Source organism: Hemiscyllium ocellatum, chromosome 7 (genome assembly GCF_020745735.1).
Source record: "Hemiscyllium ocellatum isolate sHemOce1 chromosome 7, sHemOce1.pat.X.cur, whole genome shotgun sequence".
Taxonomy (NCBI): Eukaryota; Metazoa; Chordata; class Chondrichthyes; order Orectolobiformes; family Hemiscylliidae; genus Hemiscyllium; species Hemiscyllium ocellatum.
In genome coordinates, this window is record NC_083407.1 from 20942095 (window position 1) to 20964290 (window position 22196).

The window sequence follows — 22196 nt, forward strand, 5'->3', positions numbered from 1 at the left end:
CTCTTAGCTGAGGGTTGTTGTCCTTGGTAAGGTAAACTACCATGAGGTAGTTTTTAAGTAATACAGGGCTATCACATAGACTTGATCGAAACCAATGTCAAGATTAGAGTAGTGCTGGAAATCCGAGGAGCAGGAAAATCGACGTTTCAGGCAAAAGCCCTTCATCAGGAATGAAGGTGGATATGAGTTTGGTGGGGCAGGAGCAGACTGAGACAATGGGTCGACTGGGGTGGTCAGGCTTGCGGATCTTGGGAAGGAGGTAGAATTGGGCGGGGTGGGGTTCACGAACTACGAGGTTGGAAACTGTGGGTGGGAAATTACCTGAGGTGATGAGGTTGTGTATGGTCTGGGAGATGATGGTTTGGTAATGAGGGGGGTGAGGTCATAATCAAGGGGGCGGTAGGAGGAGGTGTCCTTGAGTTGGCGACTGGCTTCAACGGTGTAGAGGTCAATGCACCAAACTACTACTGCACCCCGTTTATCCGCTGGTTTGACGGTGAAGCTGGGATTGGAGCAGAGGGAGTGGAAGGCTGCGCTTTGTGAGGGTGAGAGGTTGGAGTTGGGGAGGGGGGTAGACAGGTTGAGGCGGTTAATGTCTCAGCGGCTATTGGAAATGAAGAGATCGAGGGCAGGTAATAGGCCAACACGGGGTGTCCAGGTGGATGCAGTGTGTTGGAGGCGGGTGAACGGATGCTTGGAAGGTGGACGACTGTCCTGATTGAAAAAGTAAGCTTGGAGGTGGAGGCGGCGGATGAAGTGTTCGACGTCACAACACATTAAATTCATTGATGCGTGGGGGATGAAGGTAAGGCCTTTGCTGAGGACTGATCGTTCGTCGTCAGTGAGGGGGAGGTCCGGGGGGATGGTGAAAACTTGGCAGGGCTGGGAGCTAGGACCTGGTATAGGTGTGGAGCTGGGAGTGGGGGCAGAGTCTGTAACTGGAGTGGGAATGGTGGTGGGGGAATGGGGGTGGAGTTATTAGCAAGGGTGATGTTGCGCTCAGGGTTCTGAGGGTTGGGGATGGTGACAGTGGGATCCATGGGGGGAGGGCGTGTCGGCAGTATGCAGGTGAGTGGTGTTACTGGGGGCGGAAGTGGTAGCGACGACAGCAATGGGGAGGGCGGAAGTTGCGGAATGCGTGATGTCAGCGATGATGAGAGGGGCTGAAGTGTTGTCATGTGTGGTGCACGTGAAATCGTTAGGCGTGGAAGTGGCCGTGATGGGTGCAGAAGTGATGTCATCGATTGGCGTGGTTAATGGAGGCCAAGCAGTTCCAGAGGCCTGGGGAAGCTTCTGGAATGTTTGAGGAGTGCTGGTTATGGAGGTGGGTATATAAAAGTTTCTTGTACTTACAATTTTTGATGTTTGAGATGGTGTAGAAATACTGTTTGTTGAGAGTATGACTTCTTCTTAGGATGTAGTACAGGAGGCGTCCTTTGTAGTCTGAAAGAATGAGGCCCTAAGTTGAGGCATAGCTGACTGTAGAGAGGTTAGGTGGCGGTACATGGCTGAGAGTGTGGAGTGGAGGATCCTGAAGGAGAACCGTTGCTGGCGGTTTTGAATTTGTAGTCTGTACTAGTTGTCTTGTTCGGATCCAAACTGTGCTGGTCTGAATGTAGTTCAGAATCCACGTGGGATCAGTTGGTTGCGGAGGCAAGCACTGAGTAAGTAGATGTGACTGTGGTAGCGAGTCTGTTTCAGGACATAGTTGAAGAGCTTCGGGGTGAGGAGATGACCTGGGGGTTGCAGTGAGAGAGAGACTCACTGAGGTATTTGTAGAGAGAGGAGGAGAACTTCTTCAAGGTAGGCATCATTGCAAGAGAATTTGCAGTAAGGTTAAAATCAACTCAGCGAAAGTGAGGACTGCAGATGCTGGGGATCAGAGTCAAGATTAAAGTGGTGCTGGAAAATCACAGCAGATCAGGCAGCATCTCAGAAGCAAGAAAATCGATGTTTCAGGCAAAAGCCCTTCATCAGGAATGCCTGATTATTGACTGATTGAAACTAGTCAACAATCTAAGTGATGCATATATCAATTAGTTTGTGAAGGGGACTGATGCCTGCTGAACAGCCAATGTCATCTGTGAACTCTGAATATAATATTTCCAACAACCTCTTCAAAGCAAATCCAAATTGGAAGCTCAGGCATTCTCAGCTTTCCCCAGCATTCACGAGGGAACATCACTGCTTGTTGCAGCTCTCTCATCAATCGAGTGGATGAAAAATAACAAAATCTGTAGCCCTGGTGGTATTCCAGCTAAGCACTTCAAAGCTGGTGCGCCTTTCCTCACATTAACAAACCATGTACTCAGCCTATGGGTTTCGGAGGTAAAGAACTCTCCAAGCTAATCCAACATCAGAAATTGTAATTATCTTCAAGACAGATAGATCATAATGTGGAAACTATCATGGTTTTCCCCTGTTGTTGATAGCAAGGGAAATACTGATACACATTCTGCTGAATCCACCTAAATCAAATGGCTGAGAAAATACTGCCAGAGACACAACATGGCCTTAGACGTTTCAGACCAATCTCTGACATTGTTCTTGTCTGGCAACGAAAATCATGTCAAGAAAACTACTAGGAACTGCATTCATCCATCTGACAAAGCATTTAATTTAGTAATTTGTGAGGCCCTATGGATTGTTCTCTGTAGATTTGAAAGTCCAAGAAACTTCTTCATTAGATTGCAACTGATTCATCATGACCTGGACAATATTCGGTATAAAAACCAAAAGAACACCAGCATGCTGGTTCAGTGGATAGCACTACTGCCTTACATTGCCATGGACCTGGGCTCGATTCCACCCTCAGGCGACTGTGTAGTTTGTACGTTGTCCCGTATCTGTGTTGGTTTCCTCTAGGTGCTATGGTTTCCTCCCACAATCTAAAGATGTGCAGGTTAGGTGAACTGGCCATTCTAAATTGCCCATATCACATAGAATGTGGAGGTTTGGTGCATTAGTCAGGGGTAAATGCAGAGTAATAGGGTAGGTGGGATAGGTCTGGGTAGGTTACTTCGGAGGGTTGGCGTGGACTTGTTGGCCAAATAGCCTGTTTCCACACTGTAGTGATTTTCCTACTTTATGAGAACTGCAGATGCTGAAAACCATAAACAAAAACAGAATTTGCTGGCAAAGCTCAACTGATCTGGAAGCATCCGTGGAGAGAAATCAGAGTTAGCGTTTTGGGTCCAGCCACCTCTTCGGCTAGGTGAATAGCCTGGCAGTAATGCCACTTGGATCTGAATTAGAATGGTGCTGGAAAAGCACAGCAGGTCAGGCAGCATCCAAGGAGCAGAAACATCGATGTTTTGGGCAAAAGCCCTTCATCAACAGTCCTCACTTTTACCTAATAATACCACTTGGTACAGTCAACTTCTCAACCACTAGCATAGAAAATAGGATCACCATCCCATGTGGAAATATACCCTGGGTCAAAATCCTGGAGCTCCCTGCGAACAGGTTGATGGGGCTACCCACAGTGAACGGATTGCTGGCAGTTCGAGTAACCACATTCTCAAGAACAAGTAGGCATGACGCAATCAATACTCAGATTCCCAGTCATCGACGTCCACAAACCTATGACTGAACTAAAGTACAGAATATGCCGATTGGAAACGAGACAAGTTGAAAATGGCCACCAAGTGGTTGCTAATGAAGACCACGTGCTCACAGGAAGCCCCCGAGTGGGGAACGAAGACCCTCTCCACTGAGGACCTCACCGTTGGCTTTCAATGTGACCGGAGGACAGTAGCTGATGCGCATGCGCTCTACTTCGGCCGTTTGCTGAGTCCCTCGCACGCATGCGCCTCGCGAGTGGGACGGGAACGGTTGTGCCCGGAGCGCGCATACGCTCTGGCGCTGGGACGGCTCGAGCTGGAGAGGGTGCGCGCCTGCGCTCGGCGAGAGCAAGAGGACGGGCAGAAATTATTTTGGCTGGAGCCTCGCACTGAGTGGCGTTTAAATCGTTGAGGCTGAGAATCGACAGCGAGTTCAACCCGAGTAGAGAGAGAGACGGAACGACCCTTGATTACGTCCGTGTGTGCTGCGCCCCTTCCCCGTGACTCCCCAAACCATCCTCCCTCCCCGCCCCCTCCCGTTTCCCCCAACTCCCACCCCACCCTCTTCCCACCACCACCACCACTTTTTCTTCCCACCGACCGACTGACTACCAGGAGCGGGAGCCATGATGTGAAAGTGAGAGGGAGTCGGGAGGAAGAACGGACGGAGAGTGGGAGAGAAATCAACCAGGTATCCGGACGGGAGCGGCGTGGCGGCTCCTCGTCAGCCCAACGGCTCCGGGAAGCTCGAGGCGGCGGTGGGGGGAGCGCGAGCGGCGCAGTCATGCCAACCCGAGGTTAGGGGAGAGAGCGATCACTGGCGGCGGCTGGGGGGAGGGGGTGGTTGTTGGGGGTTCTCTCAGTTGCTGGAGGGAGTGCAAATAACTGTGCAACCTTTGTTGGCAGTGTAATTGCATACTTGCTTTGGGAAAGAGAGAGACACACACAACATGAATGAGTTATCGACCAGCTGAGACGTCTTTTGCAATAAATGCATGAATAGGGAGAAATAGTTTGCATTGCAGCCACTGTAAAGGGTTAATGATGCAGTGTGGGAATTATGCCTGCTCATTTGAAAAAAAGTCGTGTGTTATTGCACATGTTCAGAACGTGTGTACTATTGAACATGTTGCAGTGTTGCATGTCCAGGGAGAGAACTGAAGACTTGAATGCAAAATCAGTGAATGAGATCATGTTGATACTATTCACAGCAGGGATAATGGTGCAGTGGAGGATACCATACGTTATGATATTTTTGGGGGCGTGAGGAAACTCCTGTCGAAATACAGTTTTCCTAATGTGTGAAAATGGAGAGGAAAATACGAAATGAAATATGAGTGACACTTTGCCACCAACAAAGGGGGGGGGGGTGTTGGTGCAGTTAGAAACTGCAGTGTGCTACTGAACATGTAACATACAGGAAAGCAACTGTATAGGTATGAATGAGTGTGTTGGTGTTTTGTGACATTGACAGTGGGAACGAAGGCTGTGTAAATGGTTTGTTGAAACAATTAGACAAACCTGTAACTGAATGTATGAGCTAATTGAACATCATTTGAAGCCAAAAATGTGCAGCAATGATTCTGCAATTGATGAACACAAAAGCTTACATGTCGTGTCTATAACAGTGGAGAAGCTGCTGCAGTGAAGTCGATAGTGTGTGGAGCAAGAATGAGAAAATTTCAACGATTTTAAATCTATAAACGCCTTAAGGACAGTGTAAATGACAAGCTGTAGTTGACAGTGTAGCTCCGATAGTAGCAGTGGGATTATTAGGGAGGGAAGTGATTGGAAATGTATGAATGAGAGTGAGAGGTATCAGCAGAAATTGCTAATACAGAGTGGAAAACGCTACCCGAGCCAGAGCGAGTAACAGGATGGATGTTGCTTTGTGCAATTCCAAGGGGGAGCCAGTTTATAGTACAAGCAGGAATGTTTGGGAGAGGAAAAACTCCAGAAAGAAACACGTGAACCAGGTTATATTTGCAATAGAACATAGAACATTACAGCGCAGTACAGGCCCTTCAGCCCTCTGATGCGCTGACCTGTCATAGCAATCTGAAGGAAGTGAGGACTGCAGATGCTGGGGATCAGAGATTAAAAATGTGTTGCTGAAAAAGCGCAGCAGGTCAGGCAGCATCAAAGGAGAAGGAGAATTGACGTTTCGGGCATAAGCTTATGCCTGAAACATCGATTCTCCTTCTCCTTAAATACCAATCTGAAGCCCATCTAACCTACGCTATTCCATGTACATCCATATACTTGTCCAAAAGACCACTGGCTTAAGCCCTTGAACAGGCTATCAACTAATCTTTGCAGTTTTGTACATCTTTTCTTTCAATTTGATGTTACTCGTAATTCCCTCACCTGTGCACCGCTGTTCATCATGCATTTCTTTTACAAGTCAATATATATTGTTGACAATTATAAAATAACTGAATATATTCTTCTGCTTTAACATTTTAACTATAGTCCCATTCCAGTTTAGCTAGCTACTATTTTATACCCTTGTGACTGCCTTTAAGTTTTGATACTAATTGAAGAACCAAATTCCTCACCCTAAAGCCAAATTCTACCATGCTGCATTGAATCTTACCAAAACTATCTTTTATTTTGAGCTCATTAATCAATCATATTAGGTCTAAAATAGCTGTTCCCTGATTGGTTCCAGACCATCTGTTCTGAGAAATTGTACAGAGTAGTCTACCTCAATTGTTTCAGAAGCTGTAGTCAGAATTTGAAGGGGGAAATAAGTAATAAAGTATAGATGTATGATTAGGTCAGAGATTTCAGAGGAGCTGCAGCCTTTAAAGGACTGAAGCTGAGGAGAGTCATGGGCAGTCAGAAGTGCATGAATGAAAGATAGTGTGTCTGAATGGAACAGCGAGATGACTGTGGATATAAGTGGAAAGGGAGAAATTAAGGTTAAAACTTGAGGAAAATAATAATAATATCCTTTTTGTGATTGAAGGGTAGAGCTAACCTACAGGCAAAAGTGCTGTGGATTTTAATATTTTTTTGAACACTAGTGAGGGACCAGAGATAAAGGAAATATCAAGACAAGCAGTATTTAATCTGAAATAGAGATGAACAAAACTTGGCCCACGATGGAACTGCTAGGATCTTTTATAATGGTATTGAAATGAACAGGAAAGTAGGTGGCTAGGAAGATTGCAGAGCACTAATGGTTCTAATATTTCTTGTTTACTTTGTGTTCATTTTTGCAGGACAGATTGATTCATTTACTGTTGACCTTGAGGCCTCTGATTAGACTACAACACATTTCTGCATCCTGATTTTAAAACAAAATGTCATTTGCTTATTTTAATAAGGGTACGAGTTTCAGACTTGAATTTTACTTTCATACTGTCTGTGGTGTGGCTCAATGCGCTTACAGAAATTCCGAAGTCACAGTTTATAGAATCATACAGCATGGAAATAGACTTTTTCGTCCAACCAGTCCCACCTGCCTGTGCTTGACCCATATCGCTCCAAAATCAAAACACAGCAGGTCAGGCAGCATTCAAGGAGCAGGAGAGTCGATATTTCGGGCAAAAACCTTTCATCAGGAATGTGGGGAGGGAAGGAGGCTGAGAAATAAATTGAAGGTGGGATGGTGAGAGGTGGGTGCAGACAGGAGCTAATTGTGATTGGTTGGTGGGGGAGGGTGGAGTGGAAGGTGGACAGATATGACAGGTCAAGTGGTAGTACCGAGTCAGAGAGTTGGATCTGAAGTGAGCTGGAGGAAGGGGAAATTTGGAAACTAGTGAAGTCAATTGTGGTGCTGTCTGGTTGTAGGGTCCCGAGGCAGAAGGTAAGGTGCTCTTCCTCCAATTGATGGGTGGCTTTGATTCGTCAGTGGAAGAGGCTTAGGACTTGCATGTCCTTGGGGGAGTTGAAGTGGTTGGCCACAGGGTGGTGGAGTTGTGAGGTGCGTACAGACCAGAGCTGAATTGCTCCGCAAGTTGCTGTCCTGTCTCCCCGATGTGGAGGATACCACATCAAGAGCAATGGATGCAGTAGATGAGGTGGGTGGATGTGTAGGAAAATCTCGTCTGGATTTGAAATTATTGTTCGGGGTATTGGACAGAGGTGAAGGAGCAGGTGTGGGCGTGTGGTGGAGATTTTCCAGTACATCCACCCACCTCATCTGCATCCTATGCTCTTGATATGGTCTCCTATACGTCAGGGAGACAGGACGGCAACTTGCATAGCACTTAAGGGAACATCTCAAATCTGCACCTACCAAACAACTCCCCAGCCCTGTGGCCAGCCACTTCAATCTCACTCACATTCCCACACACATGCAAATCCGGGGCCACTTTCACCTCCAAATCAAACCTACCACCTGGAGGAAGAACACCTTATCTTCCACCTCAAGACTCTACAATCACACAGCATCAACATTGACTTCACCAGTTTTCAAATTCCACCCCCCAATCCCAGATTCCAACCCTCCAACTTAGCGCTGCCCTCTTGACCTGTCCTACCTGTCCAACTTTCTTCCTACTTATCTGCTTCATTCTCCCCACTGACCTATCACAATTACCTCCCACCTGCATGTACTTATCACCATGCACCCTACCTCCCACCTCCAACCCCTTCTTTATCTCTCAGCCCCTTTCACATTCCTGATGAAGGATTATACCTGAAACACTGACTCTCCTGCTCCTCGGAAATTGCCTGACCTGCTGTGCTTTTACAGCACCACACTTTTTGACTCTGACTCTCCAGCATCTGCAGTCCTCACTTTCTTCATATCCCACCAATCTTTCCTATTTGTGAACTTGTCTAATGTCTTTCAAACATTACAATGTACTTGCATCCACCATTTTCTCTGGCAGTTCATTCCATGCATGAACCACTCTGTAAAACAAATTCTGGATCAGTGGTGCTGGAAGAGCACAGCAGTTCAGGCAGCATCCAACGAATTGCGAAATCGACGTTTCGGGCAAAAGCCCTTCATCAGGAAAGGACTTTTGCCCGAAACGTCGATTTCGCTGCTCGTTGGATGCTGCCTGAACTGCTGTGCTCTTCCAGCACCACTGATTCAGAATCTGGTTTCCAGCATCTGCAGTCATTGTTTTTACCTCTGTAAAACAAAGTTGCCCTTTGTGTCCTTTTTGAAACTTTCTCCTCCCACCTTTAAAAAAACTCACCTAATTTTGAGGTCCTTCACCTTAGGCTAAAGACCCATGTCATTCACCTTGTGCCCCTCCTGATTTTATAAACGTCAACCTCCTATGCTTCAGTGAAAAAGGTCCCAGCCACTCCAGTCTATTTTCATATCTCCAATGCTCCATTCCTGGCAACATCCTGGTAAATCTTTTCTGAACCTTGTTCACTCATCTTCCTCCTTTCAAATGGGCAGCCCAGTTGCTCAGTGGTTAGCACTGGGACCCAGGTTCGATTCCAGCCTCGGGCTACTGTCTGTGTGGAGTTTACACATTCTCCCTGTGCCTGCATGGGTTTTCTCCAGGTGTTCCGGTTTCCTCAGACTGTCCAAAGATGTGCAGGTTAAGTGAATTGGCCATGCTAAATTGTCTGCAGTGTTCAGGAATGTTAGGTCCATTAGTCAGGGGAAAGGTAGGGTAATGGGTCTGGATGGGATACTCTTTGGAGGGGGGGGGGAGGTGTGGACTTGTTGGGTCGAGGGTCCTGTTTCCACACTGTAGGGATTCTAATTCTAATTCTTCAAATTCAAATGATTTGAATTGAGGGAGATAATCAAAAGTGAGGTGGGAGAAGCAATGTTGGAACTTACTTTTGTAGTCTGCTCCCAAGATCAGAATGGTTAGTGTGAATTTATCATGATATTGCAAAAGTCTGCGAAGCAAATGCAAGTTCAGTTGTGTATATTTTGTCATTCCTGGTTTTTGCTCTTCATAGGCATGTCAAGTTTTCTTAGGCTATGCAAGACTTTTTATGAGACACTAAAGTGAAACAGGAAACAGAATCGAGAAAGTAAAAATTGGTGACTGGTCTGATGAAAGCAGAGGGAAAATGTGAATATGAAAAAGAATTTTTGGAACTTTTGGATGGCAGTTTCACAACTTTTACCTGGTTGTACTGTGGTGGGAACTGGTGGGATGCAATTCTATTCTCTGTCTAAAGTCTTTGCAGAATCTGTTTTGATCTAGTTCTAACTTGTATGGGATAATAACTTAACTGCATAAATTGCCATTCTCCCTCAGCAAACTTTATGGAAGTCAGGATTTTAAGTTTGGTACAGGTGAAAAGCTTGCGACTAAACTCAAGTCACATAATTTAAACAAAATTTGAGTGCTTTCATTTTACTGGGGCTCCTCTTCCCCAGCACCAATCCTTTTCCTTGATGAGTTTTAGAACTTTACTTTGGATTGTAAGAAGCAAGTCTGAAGGTTTGCAAAGGATATAAAAGATTGAGTTAATGATGTGAACTTTCACTACTCCATTTGAAGGAGGGCTTCATATTAATTCCTTTTTAGTTTTATTGAAGCTTTTGATCCAGGTTTTCATAAGCTTTTAACAGTTCACCCCCAGTGTGTCCTTTGGGAAGGAATAGAAATGTTTAAAGGGTAAAAATGGTGTTCTGTAGAAGGTGACAATGCTCACTACCAAAGGAGAGAAAAAAAATTGAACTTTGACATGCTGGCATTTTGTATCTTCCTATTAGCTGCAGAATAACGTTTTGAGAACAGATAAATGCCCATGGTCTTATGGAAGAAAGATGATGTGAGAGAGAGATTAAGAGGAATTACGTTTGCATTAATACAATGTTTCTCATGACTTTAGGGCATACTAAATTGCTTTTCAACCAATGAAGGAGAATGCTTGCATTCTAGTCATAGCTGTGACTAGAAGCATAGCCAATTGAAACCGCAATGTTGCTATGGATAAACCTGTTTTCGTTGATTGCTATTGGTAGAGCACTGGAGATGGTTCCTTCTGCCTTTGTTTACAGTGGTGCCATTGGGATCTTTCATATCCTCAAGGAAGTAGACATAGCTTTGGTTTGATGTTACTTATGAACGATCTTACCTCCAATGATGCGGCATCACTTTAACCTTCAATCTTCTGACCCAAAGACAAATGCTACCTGCTGAGGAGTGCAGACACACTGTAATAAACATACACAGTTCAGAAATCACTCCATGTAATGCATGCAATGATAGGTGTTAATGTTGGAAATGTGCACCAAATACTGTGAATGCAGTGCTTAGATTTTAGCTCTTTCTTTCCGGTCTATTTTGAAGCCGAAGACACTACTTCAGTGCTGAACTTTATCCACAATTCATGTCATTTTGGGTGGTATGAATGGGAATGGAGTTTCATGCTGCAGTCATAGGTAGCAACATGAGTGTGATTTCAGATATTTTTCAAGTTGAGGGTGAATATAAACAGGAAGCTTTAAACATTATTGTTCATTCAGCTTTTATTCCATTGAGAAACTTGCATTTTCAAAGCGGTGAGCCAAGTTGGCAATTTACTGTTGAACAATGAAACACTTAGAACTGTTATATACTAAAAATGATTGTAATCCAATTGTCTTAGTGGGTGGAGTTAAGGTGGGCTGTTAGTTTAAAAATATTGTTAGTCATTCACCAATTATTGAGAGGAAGAAACCATTTAATAACAATTGATTGTGGTAACTCTCATGAGCTTTCTGAGTTGGATTTTTAGTTTGAGTAAATTTGGAGAGAAATAGCTTTAATATTGTGTTGGAACTTAAGAACTCGCAGTAGGCAATTCAGTCTCTCGAACCTGCTCTGTCATACAGTATGACCAAGGTTAATCTCATCATAGCCTCAACTCCACTTTCTTCCCCACTCTCCATAATTCCTCAATACATCATGAATAAAAAATCTGAATTGTACTAGCTGCAAAATATTTTGGTTATCAGAATTTTTCTATACCGAGTTCAATGTGGTTCCTTTTACAAAGGCCTTCATTTATTTGTAGTAGCAGTCAATTAAATTGTAGTTTAGGGAGTGAGAGGTATAGCCAAGAAATAAAGTGTAGTTATTAATGACTTGTAATTAGTTGGCAGTGACAGGTCTACTACAAAGAATTGTCGATATATTATAAATCTTGGGAAGTATAAATATTGCAAACTATATTTATAATTTTCATGAAAAGTTAAGAATTTAAGTTTGTGAATGCATATTTGTCTTGGAAAACAAGAGTATTCTGAAAAGAATGATTTAATTTACAGGTTTTTTAATTTTAATTAATAAATACATTGAAGTTTTGAAAACAAAACATCAAATAATTACATGCACAAATTTGGTAGGTCAGAAAATGCCGACTAAGTATTTTCTATGAAAAAGCAGTTCAAAGAGACAAACACAAAATATTTAAATGGTTGAGCTGAAAATGTGTTGCTGGTTAAAGCACAGCATCCAAGGAACAGGAAATTCGACATTTCGGGCCAGAGCCCTTCATCAGGAATGGTTAAATGGTTGAATCACACTTGGAACACTGTTTTCACTGTTCCTGAAAAGAAAAGGCTGTATGAGACTGAATTAAAAATCTTAACCATTAAGGTGACTAAAGAAGTGGTTCTGTTCGCCGAGCTGGGAATTTGTGTTGCAATAAGCACATCGATCTGGACCCAATATACTGGCCACTGCAGCGGACAGCTGGAACTGACAACCGAAAGCGGCAGGTACAAATCACTACAAATGCCGGAGGAAACATCACAGAAGTGCTTCACAGGAGGCTCCCAAGTACTGAGGATGTCACCTAGACAGGGGACGAAACGTCTGCAACACACATTCCCAGCTCGGCGAACAGAACCACAACGAGCACCCAAGATACAAATCTTCTCCCAAACTTTGACTAAAGAAGGTTAGATTTTTTTTTTTGCATGGGACATCTGATTACAGCTTTTAAACTGACAAGTGGGACCAATCAGTTGGGTAGTATTTTGCTTTTGATGAAACTGTTTAGGTCTGAGGTTATGATATATGAACTTTAAAAAGCCCTGAGCTCACTTAATGAGAAGTTGGTACCATATTTTGGGAGTTTGCATCTACAATGTGTTATTTCCTAGATTAGATGTTGACATCAGAACAGGAGAAAATAATTGATCGGGATAGAAGGTTAAAGGGCCCTTTTATGGAGTAAGGATTGATTCAATTCTGAGATCGAAGACAATCTATATATCCCATCCTTTCCTAAATTGTTGAAAAGAGTCGCAGGAAAGCTTCTTTCTCTGCCTTTTCAATAGCATTCGTTTGCAACTGTGTTTCAACAACTTATGAAGTGACTGATGGTAAGTAAAAGCACCTCCCTAACACAAGTGAAATGATGACCACTTATTTTGTTGTCTCATGTTGTAGAAACATTGGTCAGAATACTGGATGACGTTCTGGCTCTTTAAAGCTGAACAATATCAAAGAACAACAGTAATTTGCATATATAATGCTCTTAATATAGAAAAAAAATCCCAAAGGAGAAATTGAGAGTTATGACTAAAAACTTGATTAAAATTATGGCTATAGGGTAGGTCTTTAAAGGAGGAAAGGATGGCGATAAACAAAGACAAGCCAAGGTAGAGAATTCCAGAGCCTGGACAATTCCAGAGATGTTTGAAACTATGATTGCCAATGATAGGACAAAAAAGTAAAAGCATAAGGGGACATAACCAGAGGAGCAGTTTCTGAAGGAGATTGGAAAAAAGGCCAGGTCAGACCGTGAAGGAATTTAATCAATGAGGGGAACTCTAATTATGAAACAGTGAGGGATAGTGTTGGTCAGCAAGGCCATAGAGAATAGGTAAAAAGGTGGGATGGGGTACAGATAAAATTTCAGGTGAGCTGAGGTGTACAAGGCATGCAGCCTTTAATTATATTTTCACTGCCAAAGAAGCTTGCCTTACAGGATACATCCTGTCATATTCAACGATGCATTACTTGTATTTTTTACATTACATTGATAAGTTTGAATTCTTTCTGAAGCTTTGAGTCATAGAAAGGTACAGCACAGAAACAGAGCCTTTGGTCCAACTCATCCATGCCAATCATATCCTTGATAAATCTAGTCCTATTTGCCGGCACTTGGCCGATATCTGTCTGAACCCTTCCTATTCATAAACCTATCCAGATGCCTTTTAAAGGTTGTAATTGTACCAACCTCTATCACTTCTTGTAGCGCCTCATTCCATATATGCACCATCCTTTGCATGAGGAAGTTGTCCCTTAGATCCCTTTTAAATGTTTCCCCCTCACCTTAAACCTCTAGTTTTAGATGTCCATACCCCAGGGAAAAGACCTTGTCTGTTTACCCTATCCATGCGCTTCCTGAACTTTTAAACCTCTATAAGGTCACCTCTCAGTCCTGACCCTCCAATAAAAATAGCCCAAGTCTATTCAGCCCCTCTTGATTGCTCAAACTGTCCAACCTTGGCAACATCCTTGTAAATCTTTCTGAACTGTTTCAAGTTTTGCAACATCCTTCTTATGCAAAGTGACTTCAAGAAGGTTCATATTGGATAGATGCTGGAGATCAGTTCCTGAATTGAGAGTTATCCAAATTTGTTTGTGTAGTTAAATGGAATTCAGTGGGAGGTTTACCACTGTAAGCCACATCAGATTCGTCACTAATAAATTGGTGTGACGTAAAAGGAACTAACTGTAACTGTAGCTTAAGATAATTTTGTTGCATATTTGTTAGTGGAATTGGTGTGGTATCACAAAACGAAGTGCAATCCTTTCAGTTCTGATATTATCAAATGCAGTTGGTAGAATGAAGAAGGGATGGGGTGGTGACAAATTGCAATTTAGCAGGAGAATTGCACCATTGGCTCTGGGCCTTTTTAATGAAAGGATAACCTATTGGTTATTCCACCCCTTCTGAACAAAGTAAAGTTCATTTGCATTTATTATATGGGTGCTGCAGATTTAAAAAAAATATTTCAAAATGATCCCAGCTCAGAGCCAAAATGTCCAAGTCCAAGTTCAAGTCCCACCAATCCGAGGTGTTATAGCTTGTTCAAACAGTTTGACTTCAAAAAGGATTTCAGGCAACATTGCCAGCTAAATGAAATGGTGGGCAGTCTCTACTCAACCATTTTGAGCTGACACTTGAGTCAAAATGTCAGTGCACCCATCTTAAACTGACTGATTTAAAGTTAACTTAAAGGGCTGATCACAAGTTGTCATCACTCCATACTAATTTATTTGAGTGCAGAAGGTATTTTAGTTTTGAACCAGTTTTAAATGTAACTGTTAATTGACTCACTGGGTAGATCTTTTCTAGTGTTATTTGCCCGTATACCTTTACCCCACTGATAAGAGATCCAACCTTAATGTGCATCATTTCTCTATTGGTAGGCAACTTAGTCAAATATATTTTGTTTTGATAACCAAATGTAAAGTATACTCTAGCTATAATGAACGCTTTTGCAATGAGCTTTTTCATGTATTTTGAGTGTGAAGTAAGAATATATAAAGATACTTTCTGCATTTATTTTGTGTATAGCTAGACTCACTACTTTTAAACAATATCTTTTAATAAGTTAAAGTCTATACAAATTTAAGGAATGTTATCAATCAAATTTGAGACCAAGTTCCCGTATGGGCAGGTGATTGAGGCCTTAGTAAATGTTGGATTATAGTTCTGGTAGTTTAGAGTGTGATCTCTTCTTTTCTTTTGCGCATTTATCTGTGTTCCCTTGAAGGTTGAGATTGAATGTGTTGTGTTTTTGGCATGACCAAAAGTTATTTCCCATTAGAAAACAATGATGCCATTTTACTGACTACATTGTAATTTTTAAAGAAACATTACTTCTCAAAGTATTATCTAACCCAGAGCATTTCAGATAGTGTGGAAATATTTCAGACATAATGATTTTTCATCTTTAGTATGCTAATGAGTCTATTTTGCAATTAGATTGTATGTGCCTCTTTTGTGGCTGTTTCACAACCAACTCTTAATCCCTTCTGCAGGCTTTATACACACTATTGTTTTAAGGAAAATTTAATGTTGAAGCCTGATTATGATGGAATGTTTCATGTGCAATCATGTATTTAATTTCTTCAAAAGAAACAAGGATGGGGAAATAAGTAGTCGATGGATCTGTAACTTTATAAGTGAAGCACCAGTGAAAGGGTTGATTTTTCACGATGCCAGTTACGGTAATTATCACCATTGAAAGAACTCAAATGGATTTTGTTTCTGTACGACAAATGTTCCAATGTACGTGAACATTTTAGACTACCATCTGGACTGGAGGGCTTGCATTATAAGCATAGGAACAGACTCTTTGGTCCAACTTGTCCATGCTGACCAGATGTCCTAACTTAATCTAGTCCCATTTGCCACCACTTTGCCCATATCCCTCTAAACCCTTCCTATTCACATACCTATCCAAATACAATATTGCAATTGTACCAGCCTCCTTCACTTCCTCTGGCAGCTCAGTCCATACATGCTACACCCTCTGTGTGAAAGAGTTGCCCCTTAGGTTCCTTCTGTTCCTTTTCCCTCTCACCCTAAACCTATGCCCTCTAGTTCTGGATTCCCCCACCCCAGAGAAAAGACTTTGTCTATTTATCCTATCTATTTATCCTAGGATAAAACATAAACCTTGATAAAAATGATTTTATAAACCTTGATAAAGGTCACCCCTCTGCCTCCGCTCCAGGGAAAACAGGCGCAACCTATTCAGCCTCCTTATAGATCAAATCCTTCAATCCTGGCAACATCCTTGTAAATCTTTTCTGAACTCTTTCATGTTTCACAACATCCTTCTGATAGGAGATGAGAATTGTGTGTAATATTCCAAAAGCGGCCAAACCAATGTCCTGTGCAGCCGTAATGTGACCTCCCAACTCCTATATTCAATACTCTGACCAATAAAGGATAGGCTAGAACATTTTCCTTGGAGTGTGTAGGAAGTTGTGGGGTGATTTGATCGAGGTTTATAAAATCATGAGGGGCATAGATAAAGTGAACAGCAATGGTGTTTTCCACAGACTAGGGAAATTCAAAACTAGAGAGCATAGTTTTATGGTGAGGGGAGAAGGTTTTAAAAGGGACCTGAGAATAGAGGGTGGTACATACAGGGGAACCTCGATTATCCAAATAATAATTATCTTAAAATTGGATTGTCCGAAGGAGATCTCTAAGTCCCGATAGAAACATTACATCAAAGATGTGTTTCCAACAGTGATTGCATCTTTTGCTTACAGTGATGAAACAGGCACGGTATGCAAATGACTGACTTCCCACCCTCTCTCCCCACACTTTCCCTGGAGTTCTACAGAGGGGTGTGCCCTTCCCCAGATAATCTCTCCAACATTGTCCTGTACAGGGCAGAGGTGGAACCTGTCAAAAAGTTGCAGTAAAATGTTGTGTGTGCAGCAGCAGCACCTGTCTTATTGTTGGTGTACAGTCCAACTGTACCGGAGAGGGGACAGGGATGGACAGGATTTGGGGGACGGAGGGGTGGTGTTTGACTGGGTTGGGTGGCTGTACTGGACAGAGTTTTGGGGGGGGAGGTGGGGGTTGGACGGGGTCCATGATGGCGGCAGTGTCAGGTGCGGGTTGGTCAAGGTCCTGGCAGATGTTGGGGGCGGGGTCTCGCACGCGGTTTGCTGCTGCAGTTTCCTGAACGGGGAGTAGACATTAAAAACTTCAAGCCCCAGAGGAAAGGCATTGAATCGATTAACTGAATAATCGATTATCCGAACAAAATAGTGTCTGCCCATCTCGGTCGGATAATCGAGGTTCCCCTGTATATGGACTGAGCTGCCAGAGGACGTGGTAGTTGCAGGTATGGTTACATTTGAAAGGTATTTGGACATGTATATATGAATAGGAAAGGTTAAGAGGGATATGGGCCAAATACAGGCACATGGGACTAGTTTAGTTTAGGAGACCTGGTCGATATGGAAAATTGGACTGAATGGATCTGTTTCTGCACTATATATCTCTATGACCATCTGATCCAACTGTGTTCTCACTCCTTGAATCAATGCTAATTACAGAATTGTACAATCATATCGAGGGAGAATGTTAGCTTCCACAAGATTCTCCTTCACCATTATAACACTGTCATCTGAGAATCTGTTGGACTCAACTTCCATAGCTGTTTGTTCAAGAAAATAAATAGCTCAACTGTGACAGGGCAGATATATGCCATTGATCTGGAAGTTTCATGTCAGTTATATAATCTCATTCACACCGATTTGAATGAATGTGATTTACTCACTAGGTTTAAGTGATTCATGGTTGATGACTGGCAACAGTGAATGTGTTGAACTCATCACATGACTGCTGTGAACTTCTCAAACTTATAACAATTCCAGACTTGTAATTATTCTATAGATCCATTATCCTCCAAGTGACCTCTCTACTTTTAACTAATTGATATTTTGATAATGCTTATTATGTGATAATTTATATTAAATATTCTAACTTCAAAAAATAATTTTTCATTGCTTTGAGTTAATATTTCTATTTCCATGCTTTCTAGCTTCTCAACTGTATTTTTTTGGTAAATTATGCCTCAGAGATTCAGTAAAGTTGGCTTTGATTTGATCCATTTATTATCATGTGTACCTAAGTACAGTGAAAAACTTAGAGGCATATAGGGCACAGGGGGTTTGCTAAGCAAGATCAACATTAGGAAGATCAGCATTACTTGAAGTTGAAGAGTCCATTCATCAGGCTAATGATGTTGGGAAGAAGCTACTTCTGAACACGCTGGTAGATGAGTTCAAGCTTTTGAATCTTCTGCCTGATGGAAGTAGTTGTAGGAGAATATCAGGATGGCTCTTTGTTGGCAGCCTTTCCGCGGTAAGGAGCTGTGTAAGTGGAGTCCAAGGATGAAAGGTTGGCATCTGTGATGGTGTGGACTGTGCGCACACCTTCTGTGGTTTCTTATGATCCTGGTCAAAGCAGTTTCTGTACCAGGCTGTTATGTATGCGGACAGCATACTTTTAGCGGCGCATTTGTAAAAGCTGGTGAAGGTCCTTATGGACATTCTGAATTTTTTGAGCCAGCTAAGGAAGATGAGGTGTTGTTGTGCTGCCTTGACCATCATGTCTATGTGGGAAGTCCAAGACGACAGGTTCTCTGTTATCACTCGTAGGAACTTGACGCTGTCCACCCTCTCCACCTCAATTCTGTTGAGGGAGGTGGGGGCATGTACTCCTCATCTCTTTCTGAAGTCAATGATTGTCCATAACCATAGTTTATTCTGTTGTGCCTTTGAAAATAAAGCAACAGCCCAAGGCAGTTCATAACTTTTTTTTTCATAAAACAAAAGCAGAGTACTGCAGATGCTGGAATTATGAATCAAAAATAAAAAGTGCTGAAGCAACTCAGCAGATCTGACAGCAAAGGTAGAGAGAAAACAGAGTTAACATTTCAGTACAAAAGCTATATTGAACTCATAACGTTAACTCTGTTTTTCTCTCTCCGCAGATGCTGTCAGACCTGAGTTTCTTTAACTTATTTTCCTGTTCAGAAGTATTATTACACATAGCTGGAATAGGTGGGACGTAAACCTGGATCTCTTAGTACAAAGGGTAGGGAAACTACCACTTTACCACTGATTCTTTAGCATTTTATTTATATTTTTGCCTCAGGAAAACTGACAAGTGGGTCTGAAAGGATTTGGAAAGGGCTGGAGTATGTAGGACCAGTTAAAGACAAGTGATTGGGCTAAAAGTGATGGTACAGGACATAATTATCAGATGAAAACCATTTGGATACAGAACTGGCTCAAAGGTAGAAGACAGAAGGTGGTGGTGGAGGGTTGTTTTTCAGACTGGGGGAGACCTGCGCCCAGTGAAGTGCCAAAAGGATCAGTGCTGGCTCCACTGTTATTCGTCATTTATGTAAATCATTTGGATGTGAGCATAAGAGGTAAAAGTTTGCAGAAATTGGAAGTTAGGTTAGATTAGATTAGATTACTTAGTGTGGAAACAGGCCCTTTGGCCCAACAAGTCCATGTCGACCCGCTGAAGCGCAACCCACCCATACCCCTACGTTTACCCACTACGGGCAATTTAGCATGGCCAATTCACCTCCGCCTTTGGACTGTGGGAGGAAACCCACGCAGACATGGGGAGAATGTGCAAACTCCACACAGTCAGTCACCTCAGGCGGGAATTGAACCCGGGTCTCTGGCGCTGTGAGGCAGCAGTGCTAACCACTGTGCCACCGTGAGCCATAGGGAGAGGTGTAGTGGACAGCGAAGAAGGCTATCTCAGATTACAACCGGGTCTTGATCAGATAGGCCAATGGGCTGAGAAGTGGCAGATGGAGTTTAATTCAGATAAATGTGACGTACTGCATTTTGGGAAAGCAAACCTTCACAGGACTTATACACTTAATGGTAAGGTCCTTGGGAGTGCAGGTTCATAGCTCCTTGAAAGTAGAGTCGTATGTAGATAGGATAATGAAGAAGGTGTTTGGTATGCTTTTCTTTATTGGTCAGAGTATTGAATATAAGAGTTGGGAGGTCATGTTGCAGCTGAACAGGACATTGATTCGGCCACTGTTGGAATATTGCGTGCAGTTCTGATCTCATTCCTATCGGAAAGATGTTGTGAAACTTGAAAGGGTTCAGAAAAGATTTACAAAGATGTTGCCAGAGTTTAGAGGATTTGAGCCATGGGGAGAGGTTGAATAGGCTAGAGCTGTTTTTCCTAGAGCATTGGAGACTGAGGGGTGACCTTGTAGAGGTTTATACAATCATGAGGGGCATGGATGGGATAAATAGACAAAGTCTTTTTCCTGGGGTGGGGGAGTCCAGAACTAGAGGGCATAGGTTTAGGGTGTGAGGGAAAAGATATAAAAAGTACCTAAGAGGCAACTTTTTCACATAGGGTGTTACATGTATGGAATGGGCTGCCAGAGGAAGTGGTGGAGGCTAGTACAATTACAATATTTTAAATGCATTTGATGGGTATATGAATAGGAAGAGTTTGGAGGGATATGGCCCGGGTGCTGGCAGGTGGGACTAGATTGGGTTGGGATATCTGATTGGCATGGGCGAGATGGACCTAAGGGTCTGTTTCCGTGCTGTAATCACTGTGACTCTGAATAGAATCTCATGATAGTCTCTAGAAGTTTTGAGTTTGTGTCGAAGGAAAATAGGCTGAGTTGAGCAAATGTATTAAGGCAGTTTTCAGGAGAGCTCTTCGCTATAGGTAGGGTTCTGGGCTTGGATGGATAGATATAAAATCTTAGATGGGAGCACCTGCTTCAGAAGTTCCTAAGGTTCCAATTCCTAAATATGGAATTTCCCTTCTTTCCAGTTAAGTAGACTTCCTTTTTGTGTTTCTTGTGATTTGCAAGTGTGACATCCTCAGGCAGAATTTGTAAGTATATACTAAGGGCTAGTGAGGTTTGAGCAGATTTGTAGCTCAGGTTGAGGTTCTAGATGTAGGTTTGCTTGCTGAGTTGGAAGGCTCATTTTCAGATGTTTTGTCACCATTCTAGGTAACATCTTCAGTGGGCCTCCAGATGAAGCACTGCTGATGATTCCTGCTTTCTATTTATATGTTTGAGTTTCTTTGGGTTTGTGATGACATTTCCTCTGATGTCATTTAATATGTTGGTGTCATTTCCTGTTCTTTTTCTCAAGTGGTAAATCGGATCCAAGTCAATGTGTTTGTTGATGAGAGTTCTGGTTAGAATGCCATGCTTCTAGGAATTCTCGTGCTTGTCTCTGTTTGGCTTGTCTTAGGATGAATGTGTTGTCTCAGTCGAAGTAGTGTCCTTCCTCATCTGTATGTAAGGATACTAGTGAGATTGGGTCATGTCATTTTGTGGCGAGTTGGTGTTCATGTATCCTGGTGGCTAGTTTTCTGCCTGTTTGACCAATGTAGTGTTTGTTACAGTCCTTGTAATGTATTTTGTAGATGACATTAGATTAGATTACTTACAGTGTGGAAACAGGCCCTTCGGCCCAACAAGTCCACACTGATCTGCCGAAGCGCAACCCACCCATTCCCCTACATTTACCCCTTTACCTAACACTACGAGCAATTTAGCATGGCCAATTCACCTGACTTGCACATCTTTGGACTGTGGGAGGAAACCGGAGCACCCGGAGGAAACCCACGCAGACACTGGGAGAATGTGCAAACTCCACACAGTCAGTTGCCAGAGTCGGGAATTGAACCCGAGTCTCTGGTGCTGTGAGGCAGCAGTGCTAACCACTGTGCCACCGTGCCGCCCATTAGTTTTGCTTGTTATCGGTATTGGGTCTTCCAAGTTCATTAGCTGCTGTTTTAGTATGTTGGTGGGTTTGTGGGCTACCAGAAAACTAGCGACCAGGATACATGAACATCAACTAGCCACAAAATGACATGACACTCTCTCAGTAGTATATCGCCACAGGAAATGACCTCACTAACCCAAAGAAACCCAAACACATAAATAGAAAGCGGGAATTGTCAGCGCTTTGTCCAGAGGCTAACTGAAGATGTTACCTCGTATACTGTTGAAACATCTGAAAATGAACCTTCCAGCTCAGCGAGCAAACCTACATCCATATACTAAGGGCTTAAACATGCAGTGACTAGATAATTTGGGATGCATATACTGAGGGGGAAAAAAAAATCCCACGAGTGAATTAGAAAAAAGTAACCAAAGTAAAGAATGTCAACAATTCAAGTTGTAGTGAATAA

General features: G+C 42.7%; 1 protein-coding gene across 3 annotated transcripts in view; it reads left to right on the plus strand.

The window, feature by feature from the left end:
* Nucleotides 1-3879: 3879 nt before the first annotated feature.
* ptpn4a (protein tyrosine phosphatase non-receptor type 4a) overlaps nucleotides 3880-22196 on the plus strand; it is a 439903-nt gene continuing 421586 nt past the window's right edge. For 2 of the 3 annotated variants that reach the window (XM_060827024.1, XM_060827026.1), the window contains exon 1: nucleotides 3880-4360. In XM_060827024.1, the coding sequence (XP_060683007.1) occupies nucleotides 4348-4360 (13 nt within the window). In that variant the 5' untranslated portion in view covers nucleotides 3880-4347. The remainder of the gene's footprint in view (nucleotides 4361-22196) is intronic. The other variant, XM_060827025.1, reaches the window with a different exon arrangement.